Source organism: Juglans regia, unplaced genomic scaffold, assembly GCF_001411555.2.
Source record: "Juglans regia cultivar Chandler unplaced genomic scaffold, Walnut 2.0 Scaffold_253, whole genome shotgun sequence".
Classification (NCBI taxonomy): Eukaryota; Viridiplantae; Streptophyta; class Magnoliopsida; order Fagales; family Juglandaceae; genus Juglans; species Juglans regia.
In genome coordinates, this window is record NW_023356696.1 from 1 (window position 1) to 17,324 (window position 17,324).

The window sequence follows — 17,324 nt, forward strand, 5'->3', positions numbered from 1 at the left end:
TGCGAAAGATATGTTTTGGCATCACACAGAAAGTGTCCAAAATAAAAACTTCCACCTGCATCCTACAGATTCTTTACAATGGAAGAAATTTGACGTCAAGTGTCTAGGTTTGCCGAAGAACCTCGCAATGTACGTCTAGATTTAGCAACGGATGGTTTTAATCAATTCGACAACATGAGCACTTCTCATAGTACTTGGCTTGTAATATTAATGCCCTATAACTTGCCACATTGGAAGTGTATGAAGGATTTGTATTTTATGATGACTCTACTGATACCAAGGCCGGGGTCACCAGGGAACGAATTAGATGTATATCTACAACCATTGATTGTAGAATTGAAAAAATTGTGGGATCAGGATATCAGTACATATGATGCGGCCTCGATGAGGGAGTTCAAGATGCATGTTGCAGTGATGTGGACAATAAATGAATTTTTAGCATATGGAAACTTGTCTGGGTGGAGCACAAAAGGTAAAATGGCTTGTCCTATTTGCAATAAAGATACACAGTCTCAGTGGCTGACAAATGGTAGGAAATTATGTTTCATGGGACATCGTCATATTTACCACATGATCATAGATGATGTTCAAATTGAACGATATTTGATGGAAAGGTTGAGCGCAGATCATCACCGCTAGAGTTGTTTGGAAATGATATTATCATGTAGTTAGGGATGTTTCAGAAAATAGATTTGGGAAATATATAAGAGTTTGAAAGAGATAAAGACAAGCAGTGGAGTCGAATTGGACAAAAAAATTTTTTTTTTTTTGATTTGCCATACTGGTCTAGCTTAACATTGCGCCACAATCTAGATGTTATGCACATTCAGAAAAATATATGTGAGAATATATTGGACACTTTGATGTCAATAGGAGGGAAGACAAAAGATACAGCTAATGTAACGCTCCAATGGAAGGCCTAAACCACATGACCTATACTTCAAAAAGACTGGTCAAAGATACAATTGGAGCCTCATTGGAGCCTTATAAAGAGCAAGAACTTTTACTACCCAATCAATGTGGGATCCCATGCACCACCCACCCTTATCCAAATCATATGGGATATCACAATTGGAGACTAGACCGATGTAACACCAAGGTCTAGCAACAAACAATTTTATAAAAATTTTGCTTTTTCTTTATTTATTATTTATACGTATGAAGAGCCTAGTTATTTTTTTCAAGTATTTTTTTTTATTTTGACTACGGGGCCTAAAATCTTTGTTTTGACCGATTATGATTTTTTGGGCTTGATAATTAAGTTTTCTCTAAAGGGCCGAGTTGAGTATTGAGCTGAGAATCTTCTGGGACAAGTTGGATTATTTTTTTTTCTTTAGAATTTGAGTCATGACCCGCTCAAGAAAAAGCCCAAACCCGCGATATTTTTTGTTCAGACCCCACTTTCCATTTCTTTTACACTTCATGCACGCCTTTTTCTCTCATCTCTAGGGTTTTATTTTTGGTCTTTCAATCACCTATATATTCACATCTTTGTGCATGAAGAAAACACAAAATAGTGTTGTCGTCCTCCCCCATCTCCCTCGTGTGCTGAAGTAGCCACCCCCACAACTTCCATGTAGTCGCTGTTGCTGCCTCCCAATACCTGCTAGCACAGCCACACACGGAGTCACCTTTTCACCCCCGTTTGCCATCCAACACCCTCACGGAAGCTTAAACATGTGAGTCACCACTGCCTCTGCGTTTGAGCCCCCCACAGTGCCATCCCTGCACCACCACCGTGATAGCTGCTGCTCTACCCTACACCTCCATACCTAGCCGTCGATAAGCCTTGGACGTGAAGGGCTCTATTGTTGCACGCCGAAATAGGGGAAGCATCCCCACTGCAAGCCACAACCTTCATCTAACAACTAAAAACCAATCTGGTTTTGCATCTCACAACAGGGCACTTCATCTTGTTCGGTGCCACTTGACACCCCAACCAGTCCATGATCTGCCACTGCCCAATCACCTTGTTGCCGCCTCATCGCTGCCCTCGGTGAGTATCCCATGTGGTTTCTCTCCCTCTTTGTTTCTCTCTCATGCAACTCTCACTCTCCATTCTCTCTTTCTCGCTCATCACTCTCTCTCTCTCTTCCAGTCCATCGCCGTAGTAACCACCATCGCCCACCGCACCCAACTCCATTGCAGCTCCACTTTTCACGATGACCCTCCATCGCATACGTAGCCTTTGTTTTCATTCAAGGAATTTTGTTTTTACATGAGTGTAACACTATAATTGCATGCTTCTCAGCCATATTTTATACTAATATTGTTAATTAATTTTTTTACCCTTTGAATGGCAAGTTGTGTTAATATGTTTTAAAATTTTTAATGTGTTAATAAATTTTTTTTAATCATGATCACATAAATCGTTAGTAATTTAACATGCTATTTAATAAAGGTTTATTTTAAGAGTAAACAATAATGGTGTAATGTTATTTTTACACTTTAGATATGGTTAGTTTATTAAAAAAATAGTTACAGTTTATTTTAAAATATTTTGGAATGATTATATTATCTAGTATTATCTAGTATTAAACTTTATAGTTTGTTTTCAATAGTAAATAAGTTAGGTTTTAATATTTTTAGTTAGAGAAATTAAGCAAATATTGATGATTTTGAGAAATGATGGTATTTTTTAGGATTAAGAAAATTTTAGACATTTAGAAAAAACAGGTTATTTTAGTATTTCAAGTTTAAGAATCAAAATACTTGTTCGATTGAAATTTATAGCAGTTACATGACAATTTAATAGGTAACGATTGATTTTTCGTTCAGTACTACTGTGGATAAATTCTGAAAAGTTAAGAAATCCAGGTAAGCGGAGTTCTTATGCTAGACTTTGCATAAAAATAAAATGGACAGAGGTCAATTTTTGAAAATATATATGTTTTAGTTTGAAAAGAAATTTGAAACAATTTCAGTTATTTGTTATGCATTACTCATGAAATTTTGTATAAGAATAAAGCATTTTCTGCCATGGCTGGTGCAGACATGAGCTCATTTTCTGGCATTTTGTTTTTGAACTGTGCAAAAGAGAGCGAATATGAACTTTTATGCATAAATTATATTTTTGTGATCTAATTCTGCTCTATTCTGAAGATGTTTTGTACTCTGAGATTATGTGATTTTTGAAAACTTTTGGCTTGACATGCTGAATCTGGATTTGGTTTGTGGGTGGTGATCCATTTGACCTACCACGAGTGCTAATAGTGGTTTCTGTTAGGGTCGGTGCCAACTGTTTTGTTTCTGGTGCACCCACTTTGGAAACAAAGTGATTTTTCTGGTGGTCTTTCCTGTGTGCACACTCGGGGCTCTGAGAATAAATAAAAGGAAGATTCACATTCTGTTTCTAATCGCTTAGCTACCGAGATTTGCACAACCCTACCACGGGGGTAAAACATGGCCTCTGATGTGATATGATGTTTTGGTATGATGGTTGTCAGTTATGCTATGCCAAATGATAGTTTTGAATGAAATTATTTCTAAACTTTCGCTCTAATATTTTTGATAACATGTTCTAATTCTGCGTTATGAAAGTAAAAGTATCTTGTTCTGCATTCTGAACTCGGTTAATGCTCATGTTTGCACACTAGTATATGTTCTTTGATTACTGAGTTGTTGATAACTCACCTCTTATCTCCAAACATTTTTCAGATAATTTTTATGGTTCAACTGGGGAACAAAAGTAGGAAGTTTTAGTAGGGTGTGATGATCGTTGATAAATAAGTGCCTGAGGATACAAGTTACTTATTTGAGAGTCATAGTTAGTAAATTGATTACTTTCAGATATTTTGATGTGTTGGGTTAAGTATATTTTCGAGTCTTTGGGGAGTTTCTAATTTGTTTTAGTGATAATTTATTTGTTGTTTCGGTGAAAGAACATGGAGATTTGGGTTGAACAAATGAAATAATATTTTATTTAGTTTTCTGGATGTTATAGTTGTGATATTGGAATTGATATTAAGTATTAAGAGCTAATTCTCCGGACCTCCAGGAACAGGGTGTTGCAGCTAACTTTCGTAGAGATTTAAAGGAATGAGAGATAAGACTGGAGTTGCATTTATAAGATAATAGGTCATTAGCCTATATGCCCATCAGATGGTATACTCATTCAAATGATGAGAGAAAGAAATTTTATGATTGATTCATGACAATCAAATTACCTAATGGCTATGCTTCAAACATGTCAAGATGTGTTCGAACATATGATGGAAAGATAATTGTTCTTAAAAGTCACGACTGTTATGTATTTTTGCAACGTTTGTTGCCGGTTGGTGTGCATGGAAAGCTTACTCAAGATGTTCGTACATCTCTCACAGAATTAGTGGGATTTTTCAGGGACATTTGTAGTAGAACATTGAAAGTTGATGCATTGTTAAAAATGGAATCTGGCATTGCAATGATATTGTGCAAATTTGAGAGTTTGTACTGCCTTCATTCTTTGATGTAATGGTTCATTTGGCCGTGCACCTACTTCGTAAGGCTTTAGTCACTGGCCCAGTTCAGTATAAATGGATGTATCCTATTGAATGGTTTTTGGGAAAACTTAAGCAATCTGAGGGGGATAAAGTTTGCCCGGAATGCTCGATTGTAGAGTCATACATTGATAATGAGTGACATACCTATTGTTCAATGCATTTCCATGGGGTTGATACTAGATTTATGAGACCGGATCGAAATTATGAAGGTGGACAAATGGGAGTCTCATCAGCATTTTTCGTATTTTCCCAGACCGTACGTCCCATAGGCGCACAAGGGGGCTATGACCTATGTGGGCGAGAGTTTGAAAGAGCTCGATGGTATTTATTGAATAATTGCGCTGAGTTTGACCACTAGTTGAGGTTAGTGATGATCCTCTAAATAAATAGTATCTAATTTAAGTTAATGTATTATAATATAGTATTAGTTGTTACAAATTAATAGTTCATATGAACATGCGTAACAAACATATACAACTACTTCACACGAATGGTATAACTGGCATAGAAAAGACGCACGAAAAGAAATTTTTCTCGTAGTTTGAACATACGGTATTACTGTAAACCCTCATCTTATAATAATACGAACTACATAACACTAAACTTCACAAATTTCCATCTAACATTGATATAATTTTAATAATATTTATTGATGTAGGTTGTATCAAAATATATTGAAAATTCAAAAGAAATCTCGCCAGAACTGTATTCTCTAGCATGTGGTCCGTCCAGACGGGCCATCCAATACTTAGGATGTTTTGTGCGTGGATATAGATTTTACACAACTGACAGAGAACAATATAGGAAAACTCAAAATTGTGGGATCGTAGCTGAAGGAAGCCATGGGGATGATAACATTGACTTCTATGAAATTATGGAAGATATAGTAGCATTAAAGTACGTGGGGGGATATATGATCTGGCTATTTAAATGTAATTGGTGGGATGTCTCAAATCTTAGGTTGGGAGTGCGTAATGATGAAAATTTTGTGAGTGGCAATACATCTCACACATGGTATGAGGACGATCCTTTCGTTCTCGCTTGCCAAGCGAATCAAGTTTTTGATTTAGATGATCCGGAGTACGGGAACTTATGGTGGGTAGTGGAGAAGGTTGCACCAAGAATTGTATATGATTACATTCCAGAGGCAGATGAACCACATGAAGAAGTTGATAGTCCAGCAAATGAAGAAGCATATCAAGAAAATGAATCATGTATCAATTTATTTGTTGATCTAAGCCAATATCACATGGTCCCATTGCGTAGAGAAGATGTTCAACCCAAAGTAATTGAGGGTGAAGTGTCAAAAGAAGATGAATCAACTGAAGTGTCTAGTGAGGATGAGGGTGACTGGTCCAGCAAAACTGATAGTGAATGAATTTTGAACAGTTATTTTTGTAAGTATTATTCTTATAAATATCCGTAATGTTTGTTTGAATAATAATTTGTTACAATTTGAAACAGAGATGCCTTCCAAATGGAAAGCAACACGTGCATCATCCCCATCCATTATCGACTCCCATTGTGGTTCATCTACCATCAATAGTGGGCCAACATCACCAGTCCAAAACAAGGTATTTTATCAAATTAAATATCACATTTTATGCTCAATTTAAGTAATATATATTTATAAAATAAAATAATTTAATTAAAATATATGCTTTAATTATTGTATATATAGCTGTTGTACGCCAGTGTCAAGGTCGAGGTACTACGAGGGGTGTTTGCATAGAGAAATTAAGGAAGATGGGTATTCCAAAAGTCGTCTTTTACGTGAAACTCTAGGGTTTCACCTTTTATTTTCGTAAGCCGCTCACACACACTGCATGGCGGCCATTGATGGCCAGTCTCCCATGGCTGGTCCTCCTCGGTCGTTCACTGATCTGGTCTCAACAGTGCCCCAACCACTGCCGGAGGTGGTTGTTCAGTTCAGGCAATCAAAATATATGGATGACGAAGTGTTTTTCTCTTTTTCATCTGAGGAAATTTTTAAAACTGTAGAACCATTTAGGTTTTCAAAGGTTGTGAAATTCCTACGACAGAGACCCTCCCTCGACAGCATTCGTGCCTTCATTCGCAGCCGTTGGGGTCTGTCATTTATGTCCGTCGTATCAACCATGCAACGTCCTAGGAATATTTTCATTTGCATGACCAATGAATCTGACTTTCATAAGGCCTTGTCAAGGGAATCGTGTGATATAGAGGGTGTCCCCTATCACCCCTTTGCATGGTCACCAGAGTTTGATGAAGACTTTGAGCTGCCATCCGTTCCTGTTTGGGTATTTTTGCCGAGCCTTCCTCTTAACTTTAATCACTTCTCCCTCCTAGAGATGCTCACGGCACTGATAGGGAGATATATCCGTCGTGAAAATCCTACGATGTGTGCCACTTCCATAGATGGGGCTCAGGTTTGCTTAGAGATTGATGCCTCACAGGAGCCCATCTCCCATTTTTGGATTGGTATCTCAGGGATGCCAAGAAGCCGTAGGCAGAAGATCATTTACGAGACTGTGCCAGCTTACTGTTTGATGTGTCGTTTCCAAGGTCACAATCAAAGGACCTGTTGATATGGAAGTGACTAGAAACAAAAGGAGAAAGAAGGGAAGATCTGGATGAAGAAATCTAAAAAACCTAGTGCTAAGGGGGAGAATGTGGATGGAGGTTTACCGAATGTTGCTGTAGTGTCTCATTCAGATAATATTGAGAAGACTCTGGTGCCTTTTGATGGTGTTGTGATAGCTGAATAGGGAGAATCTAGTAAAGAAGCTCCACGGGATGTCTTTACATCGAATGCCTCTGAAAGTCTCCATGGCTTGGGGGTTATTGAGCAGGTGCAAGTTGTTTCTGAGAAGGAGCATTTGATGGAGGTTGCTTCTGATTTGGTTGGCGAGACTATGACCAATATCACTCAAGAGGGTGTCTCGAAAGCTGTGAATATTGTTGACTTTTCGTTGAACAAAGCTGCCGATGAAGGTACTGCAGGACTAGGGCCTGTGTGTATGTCTACGTCTGGGTTGTGTGAGGAAGCTCTTGGCATTGGGGCTCAAGTTGAGGACCACTATGAAGGGAAGCAGTTTAATACCTTGGGGCATGGTGAGACTGGGCCCAGTACAAAGGTTCCTTTGGACCCGATTATAATTGAAGAGCTTAATGATGAAGGTGATGAAGAACTGGTCCATAATGGGTGTGTATTTGCCCAGGACGGAAGTGACCCAGCTTGTGCGGACGTTGAACGTTAGAATGACTGCCCTAATCGGCACGTTTGCTCAGACTCTGATTCAGAAGGGGTCTTGGAACATTTAGCAAAGAACAACCTTGTGGTCTTTGCTAAATGTATTCAGTCGGAAAAGAAATCGAATGGGAAATGTATTAAATTTAAGGGGTTCTTCCAGGGTTGTAAGCAAGCCCTCCCATCTTAATTTATGAAGATTTCATACTTGTATTGGAATGCTGATGGTGTTGGAACATCGAGAAAGCGTCTTAAAAAATTGGTATTGAAGTTTCATCCTAAACTCCTTGTTATTGCTGAGCCAATGGTTAGTAATTCCCGTTTAGATATGTGGCGTGATAAATTGCGTTTTGATTATTGTTGCTCTAATGTTGGTGACGATGGTAAGTTATGGATGTTTTGGCCTTAGGATTTAAATCTTGTTGTTAAGTGTATGGGAGATCAATTCTTGACAGTTCGAATCACTAATCTGAATGACTTCCGAATTACCTTTGTTTATGCGAAATGCTCCTACTTGGAGCGTAAAAGGCTGTGGGATTCGTTGATGGGTGATAATATTCATCATTTACCTTGGATGGTGATGGGAGATTTTAATATTATCATAAATGACTTGGAGCGTAAAAGGGGCAAGCCAAGGTTAGCCTTGTCAATGGAGGAGTTCAATGGTTGGGTGGGCTCTAGTGGGCTCCTTGAGATGCCTTTCCATGGGAATCCTCTATCTTGGTGTAATGGTCATTCTGGAAGATCCAGGCACTAGGCGCGACTTGATCGTTGTTTTTTTAATATAACGGCTCTTGATGTTTTTCCTGATGCTAATATGGAATACTTGGCTTGCACTTCTTCTGATCATGTGCCGATGACAGTTTCATTGGAGAATCAGTTTGTTTTGTATGGCTATCCTTCTTTTAAATTTCAGCAAATGTGGGTTTCTCATACTCAGTTTTTTGATTGTCTTGCACTCTTGGAATGGTGATGTTGTTGGGAGGTCATGTTTGTATATGCTTTTTACTAAACTTAAAAGACTAAAAATTGTTTCGAGAGCTTGGAATAAGCAAATATTTGGTAGAACTGATACTCACATAGCGGCACTTGAGGATCAGATAAAGGGCTTGGAGGCCAGCTTGCAATTTGAGTATACTGAAGATGTGGAGGATGATCTCGTTGCCTCCCAGTTGGAGCTTTCAGTTTGGTTGGATAGGGAAGAAAAACTCTGAGCCCAACAAGCTAAACAAGGTTGGATTCAGAAGGGTGAAGCGAACTCTATTTTCTTTCGTGCTATTAGTTGTTGTAATCATAACAAGGTGAAAGAGATGAAGCTAAAGGATGGTACTATTCTCTCCTCACCAGAGCAGATCCACGAAGGGGCGATTTCTTATTTTTCTCAATTCTTGGAGGCTGGCAATTTCCGCGATGAGCCGAGTCTAAGGGACTTAGTCCAACCGATTATTTTGCAGCGTGATAATGATTTCATTTCTCGTGTTCCTTCATCTTAGGAAGTCTGTGATGCTCTTTGTTCCATTTCGGAAGATAGTAGCCCAGGTCCTGACGCGTTTGGGTCTAGCTTCTATCAATCTTGCTGGCAAATAGTGGGTACTGATGTTGTTGGTGTTGTGGTAGAGTTTTTCTGAGGTATGGCTTTTCCACGTTTTTTCAATGCAACTTTCCTAGTTTTGATCCCAAAAGTGGAAAATCCAACGAGTTTTGATAAGTTTAGGCCGATCAGCTTGTGCAGTGTGTTCTACAAAATTTGCACTAAAATTATGGTTAATCGCCTCTCCCCTCTACTTGCTAAAATTATTTCTCCTGAACAAGGAGCCTTCTTCCCGAGTCGTAGCATCTTTGAAAATATTAGTGTGACGCAAGAGATGATTCACTCTATTAATAAACCAGCTCATGGTGGGAATGTTGTTTTGAAGATTGACATGGCGAAGGCCTATGATAGTGTAGACTGGTCATTTCTCTTGAATGTGCTTAAAGCTTTTGGGTTCTCAGAATTTTTTTGTATGTTGATTCGTCAATGCATCACTAATCCATGGTTCTCCGTGGTCATGAATGGTATCCCCAAAGGTTTTTTCAAAAGTGGTCGTGGGTTGCATCAAGGTGGCCCCATCTCTCCTTATTTATTCATTCTAGTGGAGGAAAGTTTTTCGAGGATGATAAAAAATCAGGTTCAAATGGGCAAGATCATTCCTTTTTTCCATCCAAGAGATACCTCTATTATTTCTCACTTGCTTTATGCAGATGATATGGTGCTTTTTTGTAATGGGGGCAAGGCTTCTTTAAAAGCTATTACTAGTGTGTTGAAGACGTATGAAATGTGGTCCGGGCAAGTAGTGAGCAAAAGCAAATCCTCTATTTTTTTTCTCTTCACAAGTTTTTGTATCTAGACGTCAAGCACTCCTTCACTTCACCAGTTTTACAGAAGGATGTTTTCCTTTTAAATATTTGGGAGTTCCTATTATTTTAGGACGACTGAAGATTATTCATTTTGATGACTTGATTGCTAAAGTTCAGTCTAGATTAGAGGGATGGCAAGCCAAATTGATTCTCATTAAACATGTGCTTCAAAGTATTCCTGTGCATAGCCTTTCTATCTTAAGGATGCCTAAAGCTATGATTGAGAAACTTCAAAGAATCATCAGTATTTTAGGGTGTTAAAGATGGTAAAGTTAAGAAAAAAATAGTGTTCTTGGGTGGATATTTGTAAGCCTCTCTCGGAAAGTGGGCTGAGAATTCGTAGCCTTCAAGATGTGCAGTCTTCTCTTCACATGAAGTTAGCTTGGAACCTTTTGCAAGGTACATCTCTTTTGTCCAATTTTTTTCTTGCTAAATATATTGGTGATAGACATATTTCTATGGTGGATCCAAAGAAATGGTCTCTTTTCTGGAGGATGATCTTGCAAAGTATTCGTTTAGTGCAAGCTAATTCTAAATGAAAAGTTTGAGAGGGTAATCTCCATTTTTGGCATGATAACTGGGCTAATGATGGCCCTTTTTGCGATAATATTCAGATTTCTGATAAGCTGAATCTAAAATTGGAAGATTGCAAAACTGGGTTGGGTTGGAATATGAAGCTTTTTACTCGTTTGGTTGGACATCATAAAGTTGAGGAGCTTATTTTGAATCTGGGCTGAGTTAAAAATGGGAAGGATATGCTGATTTGGCTCCCTAATGTTGATGGACATTTCTCTTCTAAAAGCGTGTGGAATTGTATTCGTATGAGAGGTCCAGATTTCCCTTGGGCAAAATGGGTTTGGCATCCTACTCTTCCCAAGAAAATGTCGATTATTATGTGGAAGGCCATACATGATTGTCTTCCTGTGGATGACAGAATCTGCATAATTGGTGCTTCTATTGTCTCCCGATGCGATTGTTTCTCCAATTCTAAGTATGAAGATCTTAATCATAGTCTTGCGAGAGGGGAATTTGCTGAAAAAATTTGGCGTATATGCTCGATGGTTCTTGGAGTTCCTTGGATGGAAGGTGGTTCATGGAGATAGCAGATGGAGTGTTGTTATAGGCGGGCAAGAAATTCTAATATTCCTGATCAATTGCTGGTCTTCTTCCGGCTATCATTACTTGGCGATTATGGGGGTGTCGTTGTAAGGCCCTTTTTGCGATAATATTCAGATTTCTGATAAGCTGAATCTAAAATTGGAAGATTGCAAAACTGGGTTGGGTTGGAATATGAAGCTTTTTACTCGTTTGGTTGGACATCATAAAGTTGAGGAGCTTATTTTGAATCTGGGCTGAGTTAAAAATGGGAAGGATATGCTGATTTGGCTCCCTAATGTTGATGGACATTTCTCTTCTAAAAGCGTGTGGAATTGTATTCGTATGAGAGGTCCAGATTTCCCTTGGGCAAAATGGGTTTGGCATCCTACTCTTCCCAAGAAAATGTCGATTATTATGTGGAAGGCCATACATGATTGTCTTCCTGTGGATGACAGAATCCGCATAATTGGTGCTTCTATTGTCTCCCGATGCGATTGTTTCTCCAATTCTAAGTATGAAGATCTTAATCATAGTCTTGCGAGAGGGGAATTTGCTGAAAAAATTTGGCGTATATGCTCGATGGTTCTTGGAGTTCCTTGGATGGAAGGTGGTTCATGGAGATAGCAGATGGAGTGTTGGTATAGGCGGGCAAGAAATTCTAATATTCCTGATCAATTGCTGGTCTTCTTCCGGCTATCATTACTTGGCGATTATGGGGGTGTCGTTGTAAGGCCAGGATGGAATCGGTCCAACAGATTTGGTGTTCCATAAAATATTGGGTATCTCGGATTGCTTTAAAGCTCAAGGATGTTAATTTGCTTACTCTGTGTGATGAAGGTGTTTTACAAGGTTTCAATATGCCATTAAATGTCATGAGGAAGGAGTTTATTTTTCCCGTCAAGTGGAAGCTTCCTAAGCAAGGTTGGGTTAAATTGAACATAGATGGTTGTTCTTTTGGTAATCCGGGTCCTTTGGGTGTGGGATGCATTATTCGGGATGATAAAGGTGATTTGCTTTGCGGTTTTGCTACAACCACTGGGCACAATTCTAACAACTATGCAGAGTTGATGGGTTTACTTCATGGGCTTTGGCACATTGGCTTGTTGGGTGTTTTTTGTGTGGTTATTGAACTTGACTCCATGTTAGTGCTTAACTGGTTGAGGAATCAGAGATGTGGCTTGTGGTACATGGAAGATTATTGGGATGAAATCCAAAGTCGAATAGCTGGGCTTAATGTTTCTTTTGTTCACTGCTATAGAGAATGTAACTCGGTTGCTAATGGGATTGCTAAAGTGGGTGCTAAGGGTCAATCTAGCTCTCGGTTTTCTTTACTAGAGCTGCCTGCTCCCATTAGAGGTAATATTCGGCTGGACAGAGGGGGTATTCCCTATATATGAAAAACTCGAAGACGTTGTTAGTGGGTTATGGGCACTGGTTTTGTCTCCAGGTATGTCTTTCTTTGCTCTCAGTTAATTTTTTTTTCTGACTTTATGTTTGTGTAGGTTTTTTCTTGCAAGTTATGGCTTTGAGTTATTTATTTATTTTTGCTTTCTTAGTGCCAATTGTATTGTGATTGAGTTTATATAGTTTTTTTTTTAGGCCTGGGTTTTGGTTTATTTTTATATTTGTAGCCCCCAGGCCTCGGGTTGCAACAACGGTATTCCACGCCATAAGTGAAGGTTTATTAATAAAATTGGGACGGAGCTGCTATGTGGGTGGCTTCTAGCTTTTCCTAAAATACCAGAAAAAAAGGAAGATGGGTAAAATTAAGGTTGATATTCTTGATTATCACACCGGTGACTTCGGAGATTTGGTAGCGTGGCTTGCTTCTTATGTTAGTACGCTGACTCGCACGTATGCACCGACGGCTACATGCTCCTGGTCTAAAGATCCCCAAGATGTGAAATACCACATCAAAAATCGTTGCTTGGTAATAAGCTACATCTCTAGCAACTAAGTATATAACATGTTAATTTAAAGTTATTTTGTATTTATACTAATTGTTTATAATTTTTGAAATGATGAGTTTGAACTTAATTTTGCCTGACGAGAGGATCGATTAACAGTTGAGGAACTGATGTCGAATGCATTCTGGAGGTACAAAAGTTGATGTCATGCACACTACAAGAAGTTCAGTACTATAACAGAAGCGTGCCAAGATCCATTTCAAGCAATGCTGCCCAACGAATGAGAGAATGTTTGTGATATGTTTGAAAATCCTGCTTATCAGGAAATTTCACTGTTATCTTTTTTTAATAGTATATGATAAGTGTATTAAGCATATAAACATAATTGTTTTAGCAACAGAGCACTGTGAACCAAGCAAATAGATCAAAATTAACGATACACCATCATGCGAGTTCTCGATCTTTTCATCGTTTGTCTAAAAAAATGATAAGTTATTCTCTTCCCTGTTAAATGTTAACATATAATACACTTTTCTGATTTAAGTTCTAATAACCTTTTGCAGGAAGAAGAAAGTCCTGCTAACTATGATCTAACTTGATTATATGCTTAAACACATAAAAATCGGGATGTTTGGACCAGTCCCGAAGCAGAGGCAAATTATGTAAGTTTAAATTTATTTAATTCCGTTATCTAATAATATTTTTTTTACTTATACTAATTTTAATATTTTTATTTTTGTAGGAAAATATGATATCTCTTAAGAAAACTGCTATGGATCTAATTGATGAATCATCTGTTAATGATGCTCAGATCATTTCTCAAGCTATTGGATCACGTTTTGGATATTTGAAGGGCCTAGGATGTTGCGTGAAACCATCATCAACATCATCATCCTCTTCTCGAGCCAAATCGAATGACGATAAGACTAAGGAATTGGAGAAAACAACACTTGAGATAGAACGATTTAGGTCCAAGGGAAAATAATTACTGACCCGATTAGATCAAACAGTGGATTTCGAGGTGAAATTAGAGAGAACATGTAGAAGAGGTTGGAGTTGAATAACCAAAAAATATTTGAACAGTTTCAATCAATGATGTCCCAAAACTCTTTGGCACCACAATAATCTTAAAATTTATTTTTTCTTTAATTGCCTTTATATTATAATGTTCCAAAATATTTGAACAATTGATGTTTAAATTACAGTTTGTGTAATATTAGTATGGTATTTTTAATTAAATTCTGATATGTATGATTAATACTATTCAAACGGTAAATAAGCAGTTTGAATGGTAAATTACCATTTATAAACTCATTGGAACAAAAACTAACCCATCCGAATGACAACTAAGAAATATAGTCTGAACGGACGCTCGAACAATAAAATATTTGTTCGAACAACATTAATATGCAAAACCACATTCGAACAGATATAGTTTCCGAAAATATAATTTTAATTATAACGGACATAATTTATGTTTGAACACAAGTCATTTGAAAATTTTATTAGTTCGAACGCATAAAATTTGTTCGAACACTCCAATTGTTCGAACAAGATCAATTATGGTCATTAGTTCGATTGAATATTTCATATTATTCGAATGGACGTGTCGGTTCGAAAGAAGAATTTTTCCATTCGAACATTGTAGTGAGACAAAATCGGTTCGTCTAAAAAAAAAAAGTTCATTTCAAATGGTTTCGACTGGTTCTGCCTAGTTTCAACTCTAAAATTGATATTTTGAGTCAAAATTTGATTTTTGTCTCCAAAACGTTTTTTGAGATGGTCTTTGCGAGACAAAATTTTTTCATCTCCAAATATAATTTGGGATAAAATTTGGAGTTTTGGAAGAAAATTTTTTATCTTAAAAAATCCAATCTCTTGTAGTGTAATGTTGGGTAGTGACATTCGAACTTTTGCAAGTACTTGATATTACCAACTTTGTTGCAAATAATTTTATTACCAATAAATTTATTTTACTTGCAATTATGTTTAATAACGTCAACAATTTTTTTGATTAAGACCCCGTTTGGAATAAAAAATGAGTTGGGATGATTTTTGATTTGTTGAATAAAATATTATTATTATATTATTATTATAGTTATTTTGAGATTTGAAAAAGTTGAATTATTTATTATATTTTGTGTAAAAGTTTAAAAAAATTATAATGATAAAATGAGATGAGATGAGTTGAGGTGAGTTTCGAATCCAAATGAGACAATTGTGTAATCTATTAGCCACGACATGGGTTTGCAACGAATAATATAGTACGCTATTATTGGTCCGACTTTCCTTACAAATAATTTAATTACCGCCAAGTTTACTTTCCGTGTAATAATCTTTAATGGACGTTGCACAGAGGATTTCTCCTCTGCGGATCAGTTAATTTTTTTATTTTTACTTTTTCTTTTACTATTTTTTAAATTTATTTAGATAATTTTAAAAAAGAAAAAAATTATATATTCATTTACTTAGATATTAGCGCTTGTTTTCTCGTTCGGCAGCGAGGACGGGGAAACAAGCGCTAGGAGCTCCTCATCGCATTCAAATTTAGCCATGTCCTCCCCCTTCAGGTTAATCCATGCCTCGATTCCATTCCCTGACTTGGTGTCAAAAAAGGTGACCAGATTCATGAAGGTCAACCTTGCAGAGCCAACCCACACCGGCTTCCCCCACCCAAAGTCAGCTTCATATATAGGAAACCTGCACAAGCTTGTGAAGCTGAATGATACCACCTCTCCTTTCGTTACTCTTGCGGCTCGCTCTTTGATGAAGTTCAAGTGCTCCTCATTCTCTCGAAGTTCCTTCACGAAATCCGCGTTCACTTTCTTTATAGAGTCCCTAACTTGGTTAACGATGCCATGACACTCGCCAGGATGATCGGTATCCATAGACGGTACAGAGATCGCCACCCGACTTATGTTCCCGAAGTAGTTCTCTGGAAGTGGCGGGTCCATCCTGGTGCGTAGGTTAACAGCATGGAGAACGGTGTAGAGCTTACGCTGATCTTGACCCGATTTCGATTGAGTTGTAGCCATGAAACGGGTCCATATGAAAGCTGACAAGGCCTCGACGCGCGTTGGGCGCCTTGAATATTCACTGTTTTCAGTGTATTTGGCTCTAACTGCGGCAATTGCGGGCGCATCAAACACAAACCTCTTCGCCACAATGTTGTCCTTCACGATCCCCGTCCTCGGTTCAAAGCCCGTCAGAGCTTTTGGTGGGAAAAGCGTTGCGGAATCGAATCGAGGCCGGCTCACCATTATTTCACTGTTCTCTCCGCGAGTATTATTAATGGCAGCCCAACTGTTGAGAAACGTGACGAATGACAAGGCGTCTGCAACTTTGTGGGACATGCCAAGACCGATAGCAATCCCACCGCAGTTGAACGAGGTGACTTGAACGACTGCAGATAAATCCTTGACATCGTTGAGTTCTAGAGGTAGAAACTTGTTGAGCTCAGCTGGAACTGGGTCCTCCAGAAATTCAACAAGTTGGCAGTTGGCTTTGGCTTCAACATAGTGGACACCCTCGTCGTTGCAATCAATGCAGAGATTGTCCTTAACCCGTCCTGCTAGTGGGTAGAATCGGGTTAAGGTCTCGGACAAGGATTTCTTAAGCTGCAGTTTGTGCAAGTTGGTCAGACTGTTATGGGCTTCTAAATTAGGGAAGAAGAGAACCAAAGGCATAAAAACTGGGGGTGCTATTTGATCGAGAAAGGAGAGCTGGTAATGGCGGAGGTGGGGTGGAGTTGGAGAAGAGGGCTTGATGCTCTCCTCGGAGATAACTTGGATAACTAAAGCCTTCATTTTCTATATAGAGTGTTGGTAGAAAGACCGACTTAAAACAAGGTTTATCCTAAAGCTGAAGGCAGTGTCGAATTAAAGGAAATAATCGAGTGTGTAGGGAAATTAGCCACCTGAGGCCGGAATTATATAGTGGTGTTGCTGAAACAAAAGTCAAGAATGACTGCTGCTAGCTAGTACTATATATATATATATATATCACACGTAAATGTGTACAGGATGTTGGTTTCAACAGATGTGTATTCCAATTATTATTCGCAAATCTTGGATGCTTATTTATGTCAACACCTGCCGTTATATATATGCTTGCAGCCTTTCTCCCCACCACAAACGATGTCTTAGATTCATTATTTATTTCTTTGTTTTATTTCATATATATTATTTAATTTATATGTTTTTATTGGGAAAG

The 17,324-nt window shown here is 38.1% G+C and overlaps 2 protein-coding genes across 2 annotated transcripts; one reads left to right on the forward strand and one right to left on the reverse strand.

Moving 5' to 3' along the window:
- The first annotated feature begins 11,942 nt into the window (after positions 1-11,942).
- Positions 11,943-14,097, forward strand: LOC118345390. The gene is made up of 3 exons (XM_035686987.1): positions 11,943-12,561; positions 12,708-12,721; positions 13,855-14,097. Exons 1-3 carry the CDS (start codon positions 11,943-11,945, stop codon positions 14,095-14,097), a joined length of 876 nt encoding a protein of 291 aa, XP_035542880.1.
- Positions 14,098-15,396: 1,299 nt separating this feature from the next.
- On the reverse strand, positions 15,397-16,990 carry LOC108979963 (stemmadenine O-acetyltransferase-like). The gene has a single exon (XM_035686986.1). The coding sequence runs from the start codon at positions 16,916-16,918 to the stop codon at positions 15,581-15,583; it is 1,338 nt and encodes a 445-aa protein (XP_035542879.1). The 5' UTR covers positions 16,919-16,990; the 3' UTR covers positions 15,397-15,580.
- Between the last annotated feature and the right edge of the window lie 334 nt (positions 16,991-17,324).